The 25,005-nt window shown below is 33.2% G+C and overlaps 1 protein-coding gene across 12 annotated transcripts; it reads right to left on the reverse strand.

Annotated features, from left to right (window-relative positions):
• Window positions 1-615: 615 nt before the first annotated feature.
• Window positions 616-24,891, reverse strand: LOC105346336 (galanin receptor type 1). 12 transcript variants are annotated; one of them, XM_034454368.2, is made up of 7 exons: window positions 24,841-24,891; window positions 18,053-18,119; window positions 17,576-17,655; window positions 8,472-10,022; window positions 6,175-6,295; window positions 5,195-5,341; window positions 616-882 (listed from the first exon to the last, which is right to left on the reverse strand). In XM_034454368.2, the coding sequence occupies exons 4-7, from the start codon at window positions 9,366-9,368 to the stop codon at window positions 719-721; spliced, it is 1,329 nt and encodes a 442-aa protein (XP_034310259.2). In that variant the 5' UTR covers window positions 9,369-10,022; window positions 17,576-17,655; window positions 18,053-18,119; window positions 24,841-24,891; the 3' UTR covers window positions 616-718. The 12 variants fall into 12 exon arrangements, with proteins under 12 accessions (XP_034310259.2, XP_034310258.2, XP_011453164.3 ...); XM_034454367.2 differs by lacking the exon at window positions 24,841-24,891 and adding an exon at window positions 21,316-21,367; XM_011454862.4 differs by lacking the exon at window positions 24,841-24,891 and adding an exon at window positions 19,304-19,429.
• Between the last annotated feature and the right edge of the window lie 114 nt (window positions 24,892-25,005).

The raw sequence follows: 25,005 nt of genomic DNA on the forward strand, positions 1-25,005 counted from the left end.
GATGTGTCACTGAATATAAAGCATCACAAGATGTGCATTGACAATCATTTGGAGTTTTTTTTACAATAATTTTTTTTTCACATTTTAATACATGCCTTGTATAATATCTACTGTAGTTATCTCCATATGGCAAAAACAAATGAAGACATGTAATATTGGTAATGGCTTGTATGTTAATTGAATAACTTGTTCATGTTTAAATTTTTGTGCTTCCTATAATTCGCCTTCCTTTTTTAAAACCCTTTCTTTAATTTTTTTCTTATAAAGATACATAAAAATTCAACGCTATGATTAAAAGATGAGAGTTTATGTAAATAAGTACAAACTGAATAATCTTAGATTTAATTTGAAATGCGTAAATTCATATATAATGTGCGAATAATTTGAAACATATTTTCCGAAACAGATTATTTTGGTATTTGACGCACACTACAAAACATTTACACATACAACCTTTTGTATTTAAAGTAGAAAACATTCTATCTGATGTACAAATTATCATTTTTATACATGCACTATAGATATATACGATATAAAACTGGAATAAAATAAGAATTACTAAAATACAAACAAGGACTCTTAGAATTTATGCTAAACAAATAATGAAAAAGAAAATGAATTTACAATTTTATTGCAATATGGTTTCAAAAATACATCTATCGTCAAATAGCATAGAGGGTTTCTATGTAAGATATATTTCTATACTAAAGTTAATTGGCTATAACTGATCGGTGTTAAATACATCTTCTGCCTGTTTTTCCTCAATAGAAGTGAGTCTTTCTGTCTGTGGCGCTGACCGTTTGTAATCAGATGCTTTCTGACCGTTGACTGATAATGATGTGGTTTCTTCGCTTTCGTCCCCTGTTTTGGAAGGGACGTTATCTGTTGAATAAAAATATAAGCCTAGATGAAGTGAGCTACCGGAAAGATTCGTACTTCGTGTGTTATCTACTTCATTAATCATCAAATCCTTGTCTTCCTTCTAAACGTAGTTCACACTTCCAAAGTCTTACATAGTCTGACATACATTTAATCCTGAAGGTTATTATACATTAGGTTCTGGTCGTCAGAAAATATGAAATCATCTTAAATCCTAAGGCTTCTTCCTCTGGGTATTTTTTTAACATGGAAATGAAACGTTCACTTGAAATGTTTTACATGAACCAATATCGGGACCATTGGGCCATAGAAACATGATACAGTAGTAACCAAGAACATGTAATAACTTGAAGATACTTAATTTATTAATTATTAATAATGTAATGAAATGAAAAAGATCCCAAGATTTTGACAAAAATAAAACTTGTTATTTAGTGATTGATATAACACGGTGATTACATCCATACTTACCTTATCGTCATGCTACTAAATGATATCTAGTAATGTGATTCACTATGCTCTAAATTTTTGATTATTTTTACCGGTTGCCATAGAGATACCCTTTAGGTCCTTAGGATTAAGGTATAAGACTAAGGTTCATTCGTTAGGAACTAGTATACAAACTATAGGAGCACAGACATGACCGCATGCAAGACAAAAAACCAATTCATACAGAACCAATCAGAAACACATACATACAATAAACAAAACTAAACAAAAAGTAACAATTGTATGTAATATCCTTTTCGAAATGTTGCCACACACGTACACAACTCATTCCGTCTAAGACTGGCCTGAATGTTTATTGTTTAAGTACACGGTACGTCTCACTTTACATATCTACACTCTTTAAATTTGGTCATTAACGTCCCTTGTTTTGTTATAGGTGCGTTAAATTTGAGACCATTTCAACGCAAAAAATGGATTTTTCCCGAAGTGCGTGATTTAGTCCCAAATCTAACGCACTTTAAATAAATTTTAAGTTATTATTTTTCAATCAAAGTGCAAGCACTGTCACGATTGCCGTTTTATACTGGTTAGTGCTAAATTCTTATTCTGAATGAGAAACCAGAAAATTACACCAAATTGAACAACATGACTGCTTTTATAAAACTATAAATAGTTAAACAAGATCCATGTGTATTTCTTGCACTTGTATTAATTAACGTCTTCTGTGATATAATACAATAAACGATATTACATACAGAATTTTGGGTTGGACGCTGTATTAGGCTGAGTGGTAACATATCTTCATTTTCAAGATGGATAACGTCATCTAAACACTGATTAAAGAAATATCTCTTATAGACTTTTAAGATATTGTTTAACATTATAAGCCTGTTAGATATCTTTCCAACAAACATGTTCATTTATTGACAAGACACTTTGGATATAGAGTCTTAATAAAGGAGGCTGGATGGTCAAGTGATTAACTACTAGATGTGCCTAAAATTTTAAGATATAACGTATAACCGGTTTTTGGCGGTTTTTTCGCGTGTCACAAAATTTGCGAAAATGGGGAAAATGTATAATATTTTTTATTTGCGTCAGTCATTTTTGCGATTTAAAAAGTTGAGATAATGGTACAGAATATAATTTCTGTGCATTCAATTATTTGCAATATAAAAGTCATCGCGAAAAAAGCAAAAATTAGATTATCGCGAAAATTATCGGATATACGGCAGTTAGTTAAGAAAAAAACTAATATTTTATATATATATATATATATATATATATATATATATATATATATATATATATATATATATATATATATATATATATATATATATATATATAATTAGTAAAGAAGAATGTATTTTATATTTTAAATGTAGATATTGTGCTATATGTTCACACAGAGCTATCTTTGTCAGTGAGATTAATACAGTCCAAACATGGCCACTACCATCAAATCCTCTCATCAATAGACCAATCTACACTTTACAAAAGTTATGTCCCTTGTCGCCATCTTTGGGGAAAAACCCATATATTTCTCACAGTAGCCTTTGTAGTTTAGATGGTTGTAGCCTCGTCATTTGACATTATAAATCAACTTCCGATGTGAATTTAGATTGCCCCAAGTTGGGGCACCAACACATCAAAGAACTAAATTAAATTCCAAGAGATTTCTTCACAGGAAGTAAATATATTTGGTTGCATAAAGAAGGGAAAAGTTGTTTTCCCTCTTGACCTTTGGGTTGACACTACAAAGGGGAACAACCTTTGCAAAGTTTGGATTGAACTATAAAAATGCCACTTTTAAAAACCCCAGCTTGTATGCATGTCAAACAATTGAATAATTGTGAAACATATCCTATCAGAATCTTGCTTATTAGCGTACTCATCATTCAACAGTTTACAGCTGTAAGAGAGATATCTAATAAACACACGGTGAATATTCGGCTTATCTTTATGCAACACCAATAAACATAGATAGTCGTAGTTCATCCATTCTGAAAGTAGGACCGAAACTGATCACAAGTGTAAGATTGTGTTGTTTTATTTTGCTTAACTAAACTGAGAAATTTAATCATTTACAAATAAATATTTCATATGAAAATAAATTGCATAGATTCCTCATTAAAAGTAAGGACAGAAGAAAACTGAATGTATTTTATAATATCGCAATTGGATTCACTACTCGCGTAAAAAAGGAATAAACAGTACATAATTCTTTTCAAAATACATTCAAACCAACGCTTTGAAAATCTGCTTTGTGTGATTTTTTCTCTGTAGGTTGAATGTTGAACTTGTAATTATCTATTATAATAATGACATATAGCACAATATTTACATCTACCAAGTATGATTCCCTGTATTTCTTACGGAAACTTAAAGTCGATTCATACTTCTATAGAAACAGCCAGACTGAAATCTACAAGCCCCTTTTATCAATTGGTCGAAATCTTACAGCGGCTGAAACCGACGAGAAACTGATATGAATGAAATTGACACGCACTGTTTATCGATTAGTCAAAATCTACAGCGACCTAAGAAATATCACGGACTGCACGAAATAATCACGATGATATCAGACTCAAAGTCTCACAGTAGACGATTTGGCTGTTTCTTTTAGCTAAAGTACTTATGTACATTTACAGTACTTTAGTGAATTTTACTTACTTTTCGTAATCAATATATTAATTAGTCAAAAGAAAGATGTTAATATGAACAATAAAATGCTTTCTTTGATGATTCATGCGGGATATGAAGGTAGCGATCATTGTAGGAAAAATTTCCATAACCCGCTAACGCAGGTTATGTATTTTTTCTGCAATGTCACTACCTTCATATCCCGAATAAATCACTAAGGAAAACTTATTATTTTTCAAATGAATGCCTTGTTTCAGTTTACAAATTGGATCTTTCGACATAACTTACTCCCAAAAATGCCATGGATACCATTTCTAAATGTTTCCTTAATTGAAAAAAAAAGTTTTCTAAGCGGTTTTAAATGAAATAAAACAATAATTGCTTTTCTATGTTGACCATTGAAAAAGCATTAGTAAGTCACATTAGCATCAATTGCAGCTTCGAGCAGAGAATTCCAATTGATAATTTTAGCAGCCATTATCCTCGCAAACTAGAGCATTCACTTAAAATTAGCGTTCAATGATCCCATTAGCTCATTTTAGCATTAAAATACATGTAAATGAGAATAAAAGTAGGTCGTCCAAGGTCACTGCCTGTATGACTTTTGTTATTTATAGCTATTCTAAGGTCTATCAGATGATTAAAACTAAAACCAAACCGATCGCAAGAAAAATTATATCAACAAAAAACTAATAACAAAACAAAAATAAAAGAAAAAAATAATTCTTCATTCAAGGCATCAATGTGTGGGTAAAAAAACAGGATAATTCTACTTGTAAATGGCAAATAAAAAGAAATTATAACAACCAAAAAACCGCAAATCTCATGGTTTGTTTGTATATATATATTTTCTTTTGGAAACGATAAAATATGTAGATTATGAATCCTGGTATTCTAATACATGTACATATATAATTACACGTTATCGTGGAAAAAGAGTTTTTTTCCTCAAAATTTAAGGCACGCTTCTTTTTAACACAATTTATATAGGTAGGGTTATGATTTTTGTGGATTTTCCCTTAGAAATCGTACAGTTTCGGTTCTGAGAGCTTGCGATAACACAGTTTTGAGCATCGCATAAGCGATAAGAAAAATCATTGGTTCCAAAACATTAGATAGATATTTTGTGAAACAATATTTCTGATCAAGCGATCTATCTTGTGATATTTTTCCGTTTCCAAATTAGAGCAAGCAGGGATATATCATTTGGTTGCTTTACCCAATCCTAGCTCGGACAAAGATGGCCGACCGCTCGAGGAAATTCGAACATCACTGATAGACGTTCGAGCGGCGGACATTCGTCGGCCAGCCTCGCTTTCGACCATACTAGGGGTGACAGGGCGCCGAACTCTTCGACCTCCGTCAACTAGAATATCCAAGGAAGTATTATTTTCCAAAAGAAACCAAGAAAACACCAAGACAAGATCGGGAAATAGAAGGTTACAATTAAGAGAATTCAACACTGACTGAAAGATATTTCAAAGAAACCAGATGTCTACATATCTTAATATGCATCGTAAAGAAACACGTCTCAAGGTTATGTTTTAAATTGCAAGAAGACGATAGACCCTGGCTAATGCACAACCACTGGCCCTGCACATAAGGCACTGTGCATCAAGTTTGCCTACAGTAAGAAACGCTAGGCCTGTGATTTTTACTTGATAAGACTTTTGGATCTAGAGAACATACGCAAGTTGATAAAAGTTAGCATGTTTTTGTACCTATGTTATAATACTACAAAATGTTGGCTTGTTTACATGTTCATGGATGCTATCATTAAAAATGATATAGAATAAATCAGCACCTATCCACAAATCAATTAAAATATATGATTAGGAAATGTAAAAGGTATCTTATTTTTGTATTTTTTTTATTTTAAGAGTGAGATAGAGAGAGGGAGGGGGGAGAGGGATAATTTTCCAGCCTAGTTTGTTTTACAGACTCCGACGAGAGCGGCGTCATTTTCCTTTCTTTCTCTTTGGACAAAGTAACAGAGAACCCATTTAGAATTACATTTCTTTTAAAATAGTCGAATAATTTTGAGCATTTCATAGTGTTTATATTTCTTTGTTAAATTTGAAGTTATTATTCACCAACCTTTGTTTGGTGAATAAATCTATAAATAATGCATCTTCATGGCGCATTAGAGGTAACTTGGTTAATCACAGAATTTACTTATACAAAAGTACGCATACTGACCAATAGTGACAAAGTACTTGGTTTTATTGAATATGTCCTTGTATCCTTGTCTGAATCTCGGAATTCTCCACGCGTAGATCAGCGGGTTACAGGCGCTGTTCATGTAGCCAAAACAGTACGCCTGGTAATAAAAAAATATGAATTGATAGATTGATTATTCATTGTATCATATAACGATTAACGTTAGCAAGTCTTTGAGGAAAAAAAAATATTGTATTAACCAGTGGGTTATATAACTAAAACACGTGTTGTGCTGAAAATACCGGTAGATAAAAGCTTATAAGTTTCAAAATACATGATACCTTTTCGATTCATTTATTGAATTCAATATTACACACTAGTGTAATTGATTATATACTTATTCTCCGTTTCAAATTTGCATGTGATTGTGAGTTTGAAAGTGTATACTGTGGAATCATTAGAATTTGTAGTGGCTCAATTTTCGTGGTATTCGTGGGTATCTCTTCCCCACGAAATTACATCCTGGTCGAAAACAAATTTTAAAAGGTCTGTTTTCTTATTGAAAATTAAAACCGACGCATCCATTAATTAAAATGCTTATGTATGAGCAAAAAATCCATAATCCACGAAAATTGGCCCACACGAATTTAAATGATTCCACAGTAATGGCGGTTTTATCATGTACACTGCAATTTGTAACTTACAACTCGTACTTAACCTTTTATCTGTAAGTGATTTATTTACCATTGATTTTATAATAGTATAATAATAGATTTAACAATTGTAGTCTCATTATTCTTTAGGTAAACATATGTTAAAACACTCAAACGAACAAGGGTTTTGAATAGAATGGCGTGATTCTGGTCTTCAAAACCATCGTACATGTAAATGATACGGGTGGCTTTCGTAATCGCCTTCTAGCATGCTTATTAAGATCAATTCTATGTAAGAATCAATGATTTATAAAAGGGTCTGGCCACGCATAGTCACCAATTTTTCTTATATTTCATACATGGACACACCTAGGTGTAAAACGCAAAAAACCACTAAAAGTTCGTCGCTATGGGTAACCGTTGCCATGGTAATCGAGGCTAAAGATGGGAAAATAGCAAAACTTACCTACTTTGAAGCCATATTAGAAGGTTTTGCCCACTAATGTAAACTATCAAAGACATAAAACAGCCTTTTTCCTATTTTCAATTATTTCATTATATAAGAAAATTGATGGAGAAACCAATACTTTTAAAATGTTACCATGGAAACCGATACAAATTTTTGAAATCAGTTTTCTGCGGTTTTTTAATAAGCCCAAATGGGAAACTGTTAAATTTTTACATCCATTTAAATGTTTATGCAATATACATTTTATCATGAAAATTGACATCCGTTGCTATGGCAACAAGGCCAAATATTAAGAAAAACTGAGAAATTTAAGATTATTTTGATATGCTTCCATTCCTGATTTTAGATGTTTTTTGCAATTGTTTTAGTTGGAACAGGTAAAAATATATCTAAATTTTCATTATACACCACAAAAACCTTTGTTATGCAACAGAGAAGTGTTGTTGCTATGGAAAATTAAGTTGCGTAAAAAATCACACAGAAATTCTTACTTTTTGAAAAGTCCATAGCAACGGCAGTTATTTTTTGAAAATTTCAGAATTTTTTTAAGTGTCATTAAAGTTAAGGACATACTTTATTTTTTCTCACCATTTGATTTTATATATTTATTCATTATATCTGAATAATATCCATTTAAAAATGCCTAAAAATATTATAATTTTCCTTATTCTTAAGCTTGTTACCATAGCAATGGTTCTCAATTTTCATATTTAAATTTTTAATTGCACAATCATAATAGTGTTTACCAAAAAATCCAAGATTTGCACTTTTTATTCAAACTAAATGAAGAAAACATATTTTAAAATTTCTGTTTAGTAACCATGGAAACGCTCTAAAAATATGCGTTTCTCCATAAATTTTTTTGTTTCATTTGAAAAATGACAACTATTTTTAATAATACATTCTACCCTGGAAACCCCAAGTTCTGCACATTACTCACAATATGTTGCCAAATAAGCATTAAAATGCAATTTTTACATCTTTACCCTCGGTTACCATGGCAACGGGACCACATAGCAACAAACAAATGGTGTTAGGCTTTTTTACTCACCAAAGTCTATCAAATTGTCAAGTATGAAGAAAATCCGTGACTATGCGTGGCCACCGAATTTTGATTCTTACATAGAATTGATCTTAATTCTTAGCATTTGCCCATATCATATAACAAATCAAGAAAAGATATTGAACTGCCGGTTTCCTAAGAATAAACTTACCAACGGGTTTAGATAGTAGGGTATGTCATTCTTTTTATCCTTCACAATGGCCCCGTAGTTGGTGTAAACAATGTAGGGTAACCATGACAGCAGGAAACAGGCAAGGACGATTACCAAGGTCAAGGTCACACCCCTCTCACCCTGCGTGTTACTCGCCTCACCTGAAGACGATGACATTCGCCGCTGTTCGTGGGTATGATGTCTGATGTACATGAATATCCGGATATAACAAAAAGTTAATATAACGAGAGGGATGAACAGATTTCCGATCTGGTTCGCAATGTGAAGAAAGAATGTCTTATTTCCGATCACAGGGTATCTTGGTCCGCACTGCAGAGTTTTTTCTTTGAATATTGGTTCTGACATAACTGTCAAGATGCTGAAAATGAGGGCATAGATCCAAGCCAACCCAATTAGGATAAATGAAGTTCTACGAGACACCGGGTCATTGAAATTGTTCATGACGGCTACTCGTCGAACGCTGACAAACTTGTGGATACTGATATACATCAGCGTGTGTATGGACGTAAGTAGAGAAAGTGTTACGAGGAACGAGTTGAATTTACAGATGGACATGGACAGGTCCCAGCACTCTTTGTAGGCAGAGTGAATCGAGAATGGAATCACAATGGTGACCAAAAGGTCAGCGATGGCCAGGTTGAGCAGGAAAAAATTGGTCGTTTCGCCTCGTTCTCGCATGCTTGGGTTTTTTAAGATCACAATTATCACTAAAGTGTTACCCACTAGATCCGCCACAAAGATGACGGCAAGCCACGTAATGATAAAAAAGGTGAATACCGGTGAGAAGTGATCATGTTCTTCAGGATCATCACATGACACGTGGACGTTGAAATTTGACGCCATTCCTACCATACTTTCCGTTATATTTGCTAACATTTTTCAATACCTTCTTTCAAGTACAACCCTTAAAATCTAAAAAAAATAATTTGTTACGCAGAAAATACGGAATATGGACGAAAGAAATTGTCAAGCATGATTTGGTGACTTCCCTTTCCCTTTATGAAAACACGTTCATCAAATTGTTGTACTATAGTGACAAATTGTGGTCCATTCCGAGGAATAGTTTTTAGTGTATTAACGTAATACGGATGTTTTGATGTGGCAGTTGCGATAATTGGGTCAATTTATTAAGATCTTAATAATTAAGATCTTCTGATATCCTAGATTTAATTTGCCTGTCTTATCATTAATCTCCAATTCTAAAATTCGTTGACTCACATCTATATTCCAAAGTATATAGTTTGTGTAGTTTACTTAATCAGTCTTGCTGATTACTTGTGGTGGTCGCTTCACTGCTGTATCAGTTGTTCTGGAGTATCAACATGTTGAAGCGTCCCTGTAGTAACGACAACTCTATAGCCCACCACTACAGTCGCTGTGTTGTTATCAGGTTCTTGCTTACTGACTATTCAAGATGTATAGATCCTATAGTGGTATGTATTTTTTGGAAACTGGTATGTTGTAACTATTGCTGAATACTTTCAACAGATACGCCCGGACTCAGAACTTCAGGCCTTCAGAACCTCGCCTCTACAAATAAATATTCAATGTATGAAAATATAATTTGAAAATTATAAAAGTTTCATCGCCACATGTACAGTTTCTTAAAATAAGGCATAATTTTTCTATTTCGTTAACTTTGAAACTCGTCATTAACATTTACTCTGATGATGTTGCTGTTTATGTTGAATGTCATTTCTAGGATTAAAGCTCTTAAAATAATATTACTTGTGAACGCAATCGATGGCATTAGATTATGATCAATACAGATGCCATAACATTGCAGCGGAAGATCAGAAAATGGTTGGATTTACCAAGACTCCTATTTCGTGAGTAAGAGACACACGAAGAAACACCACAATGGGCAAATGAAGAGAAAAAGAGAATAACAGACAAAGGCAATAACCAGAATGTATAAAATCGAAAAAAAAAACCCAGATGAACCGATTTACCATAAAAACGCGAATAGACAGACGACATTGTTACAAGGTGACACAGACACTGACAGACGGACTAATGCATGATTAAAATTTGGTTTGTGTGTAATAAGACAATCGTTCAGTTAACTTCATCTTTGCAGCGAAAAATAACTACGCCATTCCAATTCCTCTGGCTCTTAGTTTATCTAACAAACATAAATATATGTTCAAAACAAAACTCTAAAAAAAAAAATTCTTCTGCTAGATTCTTCGTAAAGTTTCTAGAATCTATCCACAATTTTTCTCTTGGTGCATCTATTCCATTCTTATCTCATAGAGCTTGTGTGGCATACTTTAGTGCAAAAAATCAGACGGTTTTGCTTTATATATCTAACGTCAATCTATAAAACTATGAATGTTAATAAAATTACATCATCAGCCGGCGAAGGAAACGGGGCACTTAGCTAGAAGGTCATTAAACTAGCGATTGTTCCGATGAAGTCATGAGTAATGACTGAAAACATATCTTTAAATACTTAACATTCAGAAGTCAGTATCGCACAGTTTCTCTTGACATCATTTTACTGTAAAACAAATTACCATACCTTTGTTGATCAGTCCCGTAAGAAAAGGTATAAAATTAACTTATCGACACTCCGTTTCAAAGCACAGTTTCCACTAGACTTTCATGTCCATTTCACTGTTCGTGAAACATGGACGAAACAAAATAAGCATAGACTTCAATACTGCAAACCTAGTGTTGTGCGTTATGTCCGCTTTGACAGTCTCCTATTTGCTGCACGATATGTGTGCACGTGTTGCACATTCCAGTGCTTACATTCGTGTGCGTTACAAGAGTCTTGTTCAATATCTCTGTAAGAGGACTTGCTGTGACGTATATCCTAATCTAATTATAGGCGGTAAAATATTTGGCAGCAGGGGGAATCCCGCCGAGCATCGAGGGATGATCTATATTTAAACGATAACCGCCACAACCGAAATTCTGGATCAAACTTTATCTTTACATATGATCAGATGTTTACGACTTCACGACTAAAGTAAGGAAAACCAAGTGCTAACTGATTTCTGCGTTGCTTTTACCAACTGTTCAATGAAATCAAATATATGGTGTGAAAATGCAATCACATTCAGGAAATCAAAGACAATTAATAATTAATGTCCCTACATTTTTTTTTCAAATGATAACCCCAGTGAGTGCACACTGACATCATTATTTTTGTAGATACGTGAATTGTAGATAGTGATAGCACATGTAAAATTAATAGTATTCTTTGTTCAAATTGTTTTGTATAAAAGTCGATAGGTTGGTCATTCTTTGTGTCAATAGATTCAATTTATGGTTTCCTTCATCAACGGTCGCAATAAAATTCACGTAAAAGGCATATTCAGATGCTTCAGTTATGCCCTTAACATGAATTTAAGTTGAACAATAGTTATACAAACTTATTTTTTCCTACATTTTAATGTATCCAAAGATAAATGGCATGTGATATTGAATTATGATAATGATGTTTGTCTTTCAAGGAGAATTACATAACTTTAAGCATTACAAAACGAGCCCATCTGATCGTCCGTGGGGTAACACATACAATGGTTTTTAATCATCATTGCATCGAACACGAGTTGACAAATACAGGTACGCACTACACTAGATACCCCCTCTGACACCTGTCATTTGTGTTTGATTTTAAAATCGTTGTGTGACTGTTGTTAATATAAAACAAAACAGCTGTGTTATCAGATATTTTCTTTATTTCATTAAGTTTTTTTTACACTTAAAATACATTCTAAGTTCTCTAAAAAAAATTCTTTGACAAGCAATAAAAAATAGGACAAATAATAAAAAAAAATACGACATCAACAGACAGGTGACGTAAATTTCTTGTGTACAACTTTCTTTTAAATTTGATATAATATTTCAAGGTCATGAGTTTATTTCTAAACTTATTAGTTAAGATAGTTAAACTTATTAACTAAATTCTTACATATCTATGATATATTACAAACTTGAAACAAAAACAAACATAAATGGAGTTTACAAAATGCACCATTATCTCGATGCATAACTATTTTGTTTAATCTTTATTTGCAATCAAACGTAATGAAGGCAGCAATGTGTTTACCAATTGAACTGCATCTAATTAGTTTGATACTGTGATTTTAGAAAAGTCTTCGACATTGGTGTTTTCTTTATATATTTGAACTGCGTTTGTTTTCAATTTTTTCTTTTATTATTTTTTTTTTTCAGATTCCACTGTAAAATTATCATTCGCATGATGAAACTACGGCGTTCGCGTATAATGTAAGGGGAAAAATCATTACCAATGCAATACCTCACAAAAATCGCTTCTTGCTTTAAACATATCTCACACAAATACGCATGTGTCAAAATTTTCAAATAATTCAGCTCAGTCCTCAACTCAAATCCTTCAAGAAAAAGTGTATGAATTTGAGATATAAACTCAGACTTGAAGCTGAGTATTGACTTGAGGAAAGTTGGTGACGGTGGGACCTTAGATTCCCTTGTCTTTTGAATGTTCTCCTCTGTCAAGCTGTTTCCTAAACAAGAATTCTCCTTTTTATTAATTTCAACACTGAAGCTGTGTCATGCGGCTATTTCATCGAAGGCAAAATGGCTGCACATTGACAATTTACTATCTACTTTTCATTCTTCTTGCCGAATGGTGCAACTCTTAATTTTGTGAGCCGTAGAGCAAATTCGCATCGCTTTATCTTTTATGCGCTTACCACAATTGTTCCTTCTTTAAACCTGACAAAGAAAAATTATTCATATCATTTATACATGAATGTTGTTTAAAAGTTTCGGTATAATTTTTTATGTTCTGCCTTTAAAATTTTCTTTAATATTTATGATTAACTCAGGTTTGAATTTAAAAGCGTATTTTTTTCATAATATACATTTCGTGTTAAAATCAGGTGTAGTTTTAAAGATTATATTTTCCATAAATCTAACCTACATCAGACAAAAACTGGATATAAATAAGTTAAATCGATAGACGATTTACATGTACTATAGTTAATACATAAGAAAATATTCTAAATATTACAAAAACATACAATATCAGATAAATACTTAATAGACTATTAACTTAACTACCAGACTATTTTCTATAGTATTAAAATGCTCAGTATTTACATGTATATGAGCTATTTTAGTATGATTGAAAATTATCCAATAAATCTCATTCATGATGTTCCATTCTATTAAATCTGTGACAAATATTGGCAACATTGTAAACGTAACAAAAATGAAATTGCTACATACAAACGCCATGTCTGACTACTACTGTGGAATCATTTAAATTCATGGGGGCCAATTTTCGTGGATTATGACTTTTTTGCTCATTCGTGGGGATGTAATTTCGTAGATGCGTAGCCTATTGTTTCAGTAATAAAGATAACTCTTTCTAAAATTGTTTACGTCGAAGATTTAAATTCGTAGGAGAGGGCTTCCTACGAATTCCACGAAAATTGAGCCACAACGAATTTTAATGGTTTCACAGTATTTCATATTCCACACATGGATTGCTTTTCTGCATCTTCGCTAGCCAAGGGTGGACCGAAAATCCTTGGCTAGCGAAAATGTGCTTTCTGAGGCTGGAAAGGTAAATGCAAATGTAGAAAATGTCTATTATATTTTACCTCAGATCTTTCCATTTCTTCTATGGTTCTATTTTTCTGCAACTTTCAAAGATGAAATACATTATTAGGACATTTTGAGCTAGGAGTTGATTCAAATAAAATTTACATGCGCTTTTGGATATAATACATTTATGTTTCAAATTTTGGAGATAAAAAAACAAAATTTTGCGCTTTGTTCAAAAAAGTAGAAATACATTAGTTTGATACCATGAACCATGTCATCCTTAGATACAGTGTTACATTAAATATTTTGTAAATGATATTGTCATTACCTGAAGAACAAAAACGACCAATCTGTATGTTGTATGTGTCCACTCCTCCACAGGCATCTCTATATACAATGGATATTGTCTTCAATACCCCAACAAATCCGACAAACCGTAAACAGTCGGGGACAGATATTTTGTCCTTAATATGTTTATGTACATATAGAAATGGAATTTAGTGTAATAAAAAATATTCAAGTTGCAATGCTGCTGCTTATATTTTGCTACCGATCGTTTTTAATTGTGAGGCAAATCCAAACATGCTAATGTTTGTACTTGCTTCCCAATTAAAAACAATGATGCTATGTCATTAGATAAAACGCCTCGATCGACGCTGATCGAATGACATCTAAAACAGAACTAACAAAGCCCGATTTTGCAAATTGCCAGAAACTGCAAGCAATTCAGCAGACTTTCGAAACCAAGGTTTTTATTCAAAACTGACTAATGGCCACTTTGTGACAAAATAAAAACCCAAAAATATTAGATCAAACGTACTCCTGACGTTATAGGTTTACAGATGGTTACAAATGAATATGAGAAGGTGACGGAGAGAAAATAAACATTTTTTTTTATTAATTTCGTAATATATTTTAAAAGGAATAAGGAATCATTCTTTGAGTATTATGAGGTGAACAAATACGGTCGGGAATGAACAAATCAAGTAAAGCCTGAAGGGATTTATGATAGATTTGATCACGCCTCGACCGTATTTGATTATCTCATAATATTCTAGGAATGATTTGCTTTTGCTTATATTTGCATAATTTTGTGCAATTGAACGATTGAATATTAAAATAGTCATTGATGAAATGTTTTGGAGAATACATTACAAAATTGATTTGTAGTGTTATCATAGACAAAGACACTGGAAAATATAGGCATGTAGAGCCATTTTAACAAGACCTGATCCATTCCATGGATTTCGGGTAGAAGTGTCCAACAGCAGTGCGACTTATCTTATTCGTTGCTCATTTAGATCAACAAGGTTTTTATCCAACTCTAAGGCTTTATCTACACAATATATGCTTATTTTTCTTGGTACAAGCGTCATATTTATTCAACTTGTTTTGGTGCACGAGTAAAATTGTTAAGCACGTAGCATCTTTTTTAAATGTTGGTGACCAGACTAATCAAAAAATCTTAACAAGCAAAAAAATCAAAAAATAAAAACAAGAAACCCAATCCGCCAATCTTTAAAATTCTTATTCGTGGGTGGGTGGTTATGTGTGTGTAATGTGTGTGTATGGGGTGGGGTCGTACACCCTAAAACTTCTATTACAAATGGTTCTAGATGTTTTAAACATTTGGTTTTAACATTCAAGTTACTTCAATTAAGCGTGACTTTACCAAACGGTTTTGAATCAAATTGATTCATTATAAATCAAATTCATTTAATCAATTATGTTTCGTCAATTTTCAATCAAGAAATGGTCCGATCTGATCAATATCGAACAGAGAAACAGGGTTTGTTTTGCGCATGGATTGACCATGGATTGACCATGGAGTGACCATGCTGATCTATAACTGTCACTAATTTAGTTAATCTAAAGTAACCAAGCATGCGTTTGTTTACCCCCGACCTCCCTTAGTGACAGCTGGCCGTTCTGTTGGTTTTAGGTTAAGACTTTGTAATCTGATTATGATGACTGCAATATGACTCCTGCTTACTCCCTCGGTGCAAATGTAGCTTTAAATGCACGAATTTTAAAGCAAGTGGTACAGATGTACCATTGGTCTGCAAGCATGTATCCTACATTTAGTCAGTTGGGAGATATTACATACATACTAACAAACGTAGCAAAATTAAGTATGGTCATATGGTATATATAAAGATAGCATTGCATCAAGAAGAAGAGGAAGTTTTTCTTTCAAATTGAAATATGGTAAAAAAAAAAGTGTTCAAAATCAAAAGTCCGAAAAAAAAAATACAGAACAAGAGCAAAGCAAACACGGGCCTCTACTGTACAATAGTTAGAGGTATGATCAGGTGCCATGGAGGGATGAGCATCCTCTGCTGACCGGTCACACCCGCAGTGTGCTCTTTGTCGTAATCGGGATAACAGAAAAAACCCGTCGACATTTCGGTGATTTAATTACGGTGATTCTTTACACCCAGAGTTTATTCCAATTTCCAAAAGGCCATAATACATATACTTATCAAGTATTACAAAGATGATATAGTGAAACTATAGGTGTTTTTAAAGAATTTTTTATTGGTTTTTTTGTGTTTTTGTAAGTTGTTTATTTTTAAGTTAACTATTTACAAATTGAAAGAAAATAGTTTGGATATTTCTTTTTGACACATAAAAAAATACTTCATAACATTTAAAAAATATCACTGCAAATTATTTATTATTTCCCAAAAGCTAACAATTTTTCATATCTTCTTACTCTGTTGACAAATCATCTAAAAAGCTGCTCAATGACTTTTGGCACAGGTCTTTGAATAAAATCTGCTTCATATTTCCTAAAGAAATAGGTCTGCTTAAAAAAAGCGCAATTGGAACCCAAGAAAATTCCAACAGATTGCTGGAAGACCTGATTTCCAAAAACTACATAGATGTTGTCAATCAGAAACTCAGGCATTTTTTTTTCAGAGTACTTGTCTACGCAATATCTGAATGGTTTTTAACAAAAAAAGATTTGTAAAGTTACAAATCGTCAAGTTCGTTCATACGTATTTATTATTCACACTCTACAGGGTAAATAATTGATTGGTCAACATATCAAAAAACATTTCGCCTCGCCATCTATGAGATTGGTCAACCCGATATATGTATGTAGTCAGTCAGTAACAAGCCTAATAGGTAATAATATAGCACATAATCGGGGTTTTGATTTTCATTTATTGGCAATATTGGATTTATCTGTAATTCCATCTATCTGACAATTGAATGAAATATACACTGTACATTTAAGATTATCAAATCAGTTACACTCGTGTACTCGTGTTTTAAAATACATTGTATGCTCGTAACATATGTTAATTTCAAATATTTCATGCTTAACCAGATTGTCATTAATTTTTCATTGAGTAGTTGTTTTTTTTTTTCGTGCTCTTCAACTTATGTTTAAGAACAAATTTACATATGGTCAACTTAACCATATTTTGAACATCCGTTGCATGGGGGGACGGGGGGAGGGGGGGGGTTCGTGAAATACAACAAGATACGCATTCACCCCATTCAGAGATTCCATTAACTGTACTAACCTGCTTGTCCTTGACATTACTGTGTGTGTCCTTGGCATTTCTGTGTGTGTTGGGTCGTCCCAACTATGATTTCCTATTTACTACAAAACAGAAATGCAAAATATTATTATCAAAGAAAAATATTTTAACTATGCAACGAAATAAAAAGTCCACAACTGCATGATGGGTATACTGTAGTATATTTGATTACGGAGTTATTTTAAATAACTCTAATTTTTACTTTGTCAGTAATTAAATGAAATATTTAAACAGGAAACTGTAGTCTATATCATCTGTGTTTGTTATAAGCGTGTAAGCATTTACATGGGTTGAATTCAAACCAACTTGGATAAATCGTTCAAATCGTTTGGATGGAAATTATTGCTGTATGAATTGTATATCGGTTACTAGAAATATCACGGCTAAAGGTTTTATTTATCAAACTTGACATGCACGTGCGTTAAAACATGCACGCTCGTGTGCGACCTGTAAACTGACCTATAAAACGTCTGTCTGATGTAGCTCGATGATCTATCGCATGAAGCCGTGGGTTCTGTCTGTATCTCTGTACAAATTCATAAAACTTCAAGTCTGCTATCATTTTATTTTCAACAGGGTTGAGGCACGTAGCATCGTTTTAGAAAGGGAGAGCCTCGTCCAAATTATCTTGACAAGCAATGTTAGGGAAATTCTCAAAATCGTGAAAGTCCTAGTCCGTGAGGGTGTGTGTGTGTGGGGGGGGGGGGGGGGGGGGTATTCCTTGTAACTTTTCATTGTTGAATTCATTATTTTCACTTCCATTTATTACATTCTCCTAAAAAGTGGGGATGGGAGCAACTCCATGATATTTCCATTTTCTATATGTAAATTCAAGAAAATTGTCTGCTGCGAAAAACAAAAAATGGGTTGAGGGCATGCCCTCTCCCCGCCCCACCCACCACCCCACCCCCGAGGCTACGTGCCTGTTCAAAGAGCAGGGCTGATATCACAGGAAAACCCGAGCTATATAAACAAACCAATCAGTCAAGATCGACATTTCCTAGCTAGTACGACATTTTTCAAGTACATTTAAACAGGTTTTTTTTCAACAACAAAAATAGTTGCATTATTTTGAAATCCGTATATCGATGTTCTCTTCCACCTGCTTTCAAATATCTACATTGACTACAATACGAGACTGGGACAAAATAATCCACCCGACTCCACATATATCAATTAGAAAATATATTAGTTTAAAAAAAAATACATATCGTCAACATTCCACAACCATCCCCCAATTCTCTCTCTCTCTCTCTCTCTCTCTCTCTCTCTCTCTCTCTCTCTCTCTCTCTCTCTCTCTCTTTTCTTACTGTGTGGGTATTGTGAGTCCTCGGTAGCACAAGTACTATCCTACAGTTCACTATACAACATTCTGTATACAGCGTCACACACTATCTGTGTTTTGGAATTTCCATGGGGTCAAAAACCTAGAACTTTTTTTTTATTTTGCCGGGAGTAATTTAATTAAATAGGTCAATTCATTGGCGCATTTATAACACTGCAAGGATCAGCTGCGTTAAAATTAGTGTCTTAAAACTAAATAAAAAGAAGTTTTGCTAAAGTGGAAAACGTTGTTAATATAGGAAGGCACAACAAGGTCAGTCAAAATGCATGTACACGTACCAATTAACCAAACCGAAAGTGGACCATGGAGGCATGTATATGGAATAGTCAGTGTGCTCATTTGATGTACATGCAATATGATCTTACCTTGCCGAGTTCCAGGTCATTAAATCATGAGGTTTTTTTTACGTTAAGTCTAGTCTAAACAATTAGACTAAAATTGTGGCCTTTGTTTCTTACGTGTTCAGAAGAGGTAGGCGCGGATCTAGAGAGGGTCAGGAGTTCCGAACCCCCCCCCCCCCCCGAAAAACAATCTAATCAATAGACCTTGAACCCCCCCCCCCCTCTCTGGGAAAAAGGTATCTGTCTCGTTCCCCCCTTCTTTGGAAAACAATATCTTTTGAACTCCCCCACCCACCCTTGAAAAATGCACTGTCTGAGTATGTTTGTAAGAACGACAACTCTACGTTGTTAAAGGCTCCCGGAAATAAAAACTCTTTCAGATCTCAGTCAACAACTATATACTCGAGGAAGACTGATAAAATGTACAAAGTCGACGTTTGTCCACATAAACTCTGTAGCTTTATCGTGTACGGTACCAGAAAATGTGTCCATTGGGGTGGAGTCCAAAGGATACTTTTGTTTGTCGGAAGAACAGGGGTGCTTAATTGTCATGTTGTAAATTTTGTATTTACTGCCACCCGGTAAATTCAAAATTTACAACATGCCAATGAAATCAAATTGCACATGAGCTATTATCCATTTAAAGATATTATTAATTCATTCCGATTATTATTATTTTTTTAAATTCAATTTTTAAATCACAAAAATATGCTACATTATTGCAGCTAACGTACTAGTACCACAGTCATTACAATAGTACCGCTATTATAACAGTTTTTAGTTCTTTTTAAAAAAAATAATGTATTCATATACAGACATCCAAATATCCTCTCCGATTTTTTTTATATCCGATGTTTACCCCCCCCCCCCCCTCCAAAAAAAAAAATCGGGACTACATAATATTGCAGCTACCTGTACGTCTTATACACGTCTACAACAAACGGATACATTTAACTAAATATGATTTTAAATAAGGAATAAGGAATCATTAATTCTTTGAGTATTATGAGATGATAATTTTGGTCAGGGCGTGATCAAATCCAATAAAGCCCGAATTCAATAATGGTATATTTTAACTTTTGATTTTTTCTTAAATAGGCGACAGCTTTTATGTTCCATCGTAAAATGTTTAATAGGAAAATACTTGAATTGTCATTCTTTTTAAATACTGTTTAGATACCGTCATCTTCGCTAGCCAAGGGTTTTCGGTCCATTCCGCTCCCCATAAACGGAGTTGGCCGAAAATCATTGGCTAGCGAAGATAAAATAACGTTTATTAAATAAAATCGAGAGTCAAAGATATACTTTATTTCCCTTTACTGTAGCCCAAAACTGATCGATATATATATATAGTACCCTACAGAATCCGGCAGCAAAATACCGAGCTTGACGGTCTACATGTATATCTATACTAATTGGGTTAATCTGGAGGGTTTTTACAGCCGATTGACGCGTTCGCTGGTCGTTTTAATTGACAGATGGTCCAAGTTAACCTGATGACCTGACTCATCAAAATCTGATTAAATAAGGAGTCTTGGCTCCCCATGCATGCTGGCTACAGCAGTATCCCAACCACCCCCCCCCCCCCCCCAACCCATCCTATACATTGTATGTGACGTCTTTGGTTCTTAATTTTAAATACAATGTAAAATGTACAATCTGGCATTTATGTAATGCAGAATTTGATATAGTAAGAGAAATAACTTTATCAGACACCCTCTACATAATACCTTCCCAAAACTAATATGATCCCCAACACCCCTCTTTTTGTCTGAATTACAAAAGACAGCGAAATAAAAAACCAACATATCTACTTAGGATTAAAAAAAATCGACTTAGAAACCAATTCTCTCTCTCTCTCTCTCTCTCTCTCTCTCTCTCTCTCTCTCTCTCTCTCTCTCTCTCTCTCTCTCTGATGACTCCACCTTGACAGTCAACTTTGTATATATTTACCACTCAACCTCTGTTAATTACACAATTAAAGTTGGATGTAACACTTAAGAAGTCCCAATCTATATACTATAAACATTACTTACATGTACATATGTTTGAGATAGCTGATTTGGTCACTGTTGATGCATTTAGCTGTTTAAGAACAAAAAATATTTCAAAACGAAAGTAAATTATATAGTAATTAATTTACGTGCCTAATTTCTTCCTGCAATATATATATATATAGATGTATTTCCGTATATACTTTAGGAGTGCTGTTGGAACTGTATATAATTATATCAATGCACTGAATCCAGAGTTCAGCAATTTCAGGTAATGTTTTTATAAAGAATTTTATTTTTAGGGTGGGGGGGGGGGGTGGGGTGGGGTAATTTTAATAGTTTGTTGGAAGTTGTAGCAATCTGGTTGAATGATTTTTTTTTATTATACAACGCTTCCTGAAAAAATTAAATTCAGTGAATTATTCTAAAAGTCAGCAGTTATCCATCTTTCTTCTCCTATTCGTCTGTCTTTCGCGTTCCTGACATTTATTACACACATCTTTTTTTTTTTAGTAAATTCCAAGTGTCAGCTGTTAACGCTAATTAATACCGACACAGATTTACATAATCATCTACAAATGTACAACCCACAACGGTAACGTGAACTTACACACGACTATTGATTCAAGCAGCAACAAAAAAAACACGTCTAATCATTATTGCATGAATGTTACATTCATTCCATTCAGTATACACACGGCTTGGTGTGTCATTTTAAATAATGTTAAACCCAAAGATTAATTTGCATGCATGTAGTAAAAAAACACACTCAAGGAGAGAGAGAGAGAGAGAGAGAGAGAGAGAGAGAGAGAGAGAGAGAGAGAGAGAGAGAGAGGGGGTAATATTTTCACTATCTGTCAAGCAAAGAAGAGTGGATCAAACTAGATGGAAGGGTTTTCCGACACGGTAGTGACTGTATCGAGTATAATTATGCACTTCATAATACCAGAGGGAGTTTTTTTTTTCGGAGGGTATGTAGCCACAGTGGGGTCATTATCAAAATATGCAGACTTTTGAAAAATGAAAAACATGAGAAAATTATTGCTGAAAAAATTACTTTGATTGCAAAAAACACATTTAACAAACAATGAAGTATAACATCTAAAAATTTGCAAACATTGGAATCTACTATTTGGTTGATAATTAGACCGTAATTTAATGAACTGTGAACATTTTGTCAGTGGTGTAACAGGTATATAGTATTGGAAAAAATTCTTAAATAAAATAAAATAATTCTTTTAAAATGATGAACATAAGGTTTATATCAACAAAATTCATTTAAAGTTATTAGAATTAGATAACAGAAAATATTTGACACATTTACATAGTGACCAACATAACATTTGAGACAAAGTCTTGATGTTACTCAACAAATTTTTAATTTGAGCATTAAAAAGAACACAACTGGATTTTTCTTTCAATGGAGCATAAAAAAGACATTACTATAAATGCACTGGTGTTTTCAAATATACATGTATTATTGTCAGTCAAATTTATTTGGAGAAAAATGTACATGTTACACCACTGATTATTATGTTTTGCCACTGACATAAAAGTTACACCACTGACCTAGCGATAATAAATAAGAGATAAGCGGGTTAAATTTTGTAAAATAAACTAATTTCTATTTTTGATTGCATTTGAAACGTGATAAATTTGATCTTAAATAAAAGTTTTTGTGCCTCATTCTTTCATAATCTGAAGATAGACACACTGTTACACCACTTATAATTAGTGTTACACCACTGACAGAAAAATGGCATGTAGATGTTTTTTTTACATGAATTCACTCATTCTTTGATGTTATATGTTTTACTATTGGCATCCACACACTTTTATCCACCTTGTACCGAGTTCGAACTTTCTTTAGCTCATCAATCTCACAAACAACATCGTCAATACTATACCAGCTCAAATCAATCAAACATTTTGGACAATCAAATCGAATTTTCTCCAATTTTCTCCAAAATCAATGCAAACAACGCATATATATACACTTTCTGTTTGTCTATGTATGTTTGTTGAAGCTCAGCTAGCATTTGTTACCTTTAAGCATTTGAAAGATTTTAGTATAACAAAATAGGGAATGTGAAATGTCAGTGGAATAACTTATCTTATAATACACTATAAGTCATTAAAAAGTTTGATTTTTTAATAAAAATAAAATGTGGATAATTTCATTTCTTTATTAGAATAAATTTGTTTTTACTTTTGTCTTTTAATCAAGTATTTAAATGAGTAAAACATAATTAGAGCATACAAAATGTCAATGGTGTTTCAAATAATGTCAATGGTGTAACAGGTCTCATTTTCCAGATTAAGAAAACACAATTGCAATTAAATAGTCAAGCTTTCTTTATTGTGACAGTGTCTAACTTGTAAAATTGATAAATAACAATTGTTCAAAATGCTCAAAATATAAATGAAATGGAAGAAAAAGTAAAATAATTAAATAATGTCATGTGGTGAAACAGTTTTTTCAGTGGTGTAACAACAATTTTTGGCTACACCACTGACCGTTATACCACTGATGTATCCATAGTAAATGTAGCAGTATGACCCAAGAGAACAGATACTACACAAAGCTACATAGCCTTTGTTATAATGTGATAAACATTCATCATTTATGTGAAAAACTTTTTTGTTCTTTCGTAATAGAAAACCTTAAATAGCACGTTATCCCACTGACACAGTTTACATTGTATTTTTCGGAGCATACTAACATTTTCTGCCATATTTTCTATCACAATGATGTCATCATTGATACATTTATTTTTTTAGTATCAGGGAATGGTGTCACTATGATCTGGGAGATTCCAACTGTAGTACTATATTATTTACTTGATGTATTTTAAGATATTTTTATATAATTTGCCTTGTAACACCAATGACAAAATTTTTTTGTACAAGCATATATCTCATCAAATTCATTGTTTTTAAAAGAGAACTTGTTAAGGAGCATAGCAGAAATTAAAATATGAATGTTGTTTTGAAAATTAACGGTGATTTTTGGAATAAAGCATCAATATTATTGAAGATATTGTAGGTTAAAGACGTTGGAAAAATTTAATGACAACATAAATTCACTGAAATCTCATAAGAAAAAATATTTTTTTTTATACTTTAAGCAGTAAAATTGTCGATTTATTTGTTCAACAATATAGGATTAAGTTTCTAAAATCCAATGGTACTGTATATATTACACAGAACATTATTTTCCCCCCTTTAAATTGACACTGACACAAAAGGCTGCATATTTTGATAATGACCCAGTGAACAGTTTGTGGGATACGATCGTCAATGAAAGCTGACATTTACCAACCCATGCACTACGCGGGGTAATCCGACACCGCCTTCATTCATTTTTTTTTTACCTAAAGTATCAAGACAGAAAACAGGGCCGATGCGTTAGTCGTAGGTTCTTCATTCAAAATAACCTCCTTTCCCCCCTTTCCCAAAATTATTTTTAAAGAATTACTTTCGACCATTTCAAATCTGATCAGTAGAAAATCTCTCTCTCTCTCTCTCTCTCTCTCTCTCTCTCTCTCTCTCTCTCTCTCTCCTTACCTATTTTGAGTCCCTAGTCATACACCTTAGCCATTAATACATCACACTTGCCTGTAAGTCTGCAAATAATCAGCACGACACAAGCTCAGATTTTGGCGTGCATTACAGAAGAGAGACAACTCTTCTCCGTAAAATATCAAAGGAAGGGGGGGGGGGGGGGCTCAG

This window comes from Magallana gigas, chromosome 10 (genome assembly GCF_963853765.1).
Source record: "Magallana gigas chromosome 10, xbMagGiga1.1, whole genome shotgun sequence".
In the NCBI taxonomy this organism is placed as follows: Eukaryota; Metazoa; Mollusca; class Bivalvia; order Ostreida; family Ostreidae; genus Magallana; species Magallana gigas.

Excerpts from the sequence above, each read along its gene's own strand:
- LOC105346336 (XM_034454368.2), bottom strand. The coding sequence starts at position 9,368 with ATGTTAGCAAATATAACGGAAAGTATGGTAGGAATGGCGTCAAATTTC. Across the intron at positions 5,342-6,174 it reads CAAGTACTTTGTCACTATTG|TTGACGGAGGTCGAAGAGTT; the intron begins GTCAGTATGCGT and ends TGGATATTCTAG. Across the intron at positions 883-5,194 it reads TTTGTCCGAGCTAGGATTGG|ATAACGTCCCTTCCAAAACA; the intron begins GTAAAGCAACCA and ends TTTATTCAACAG.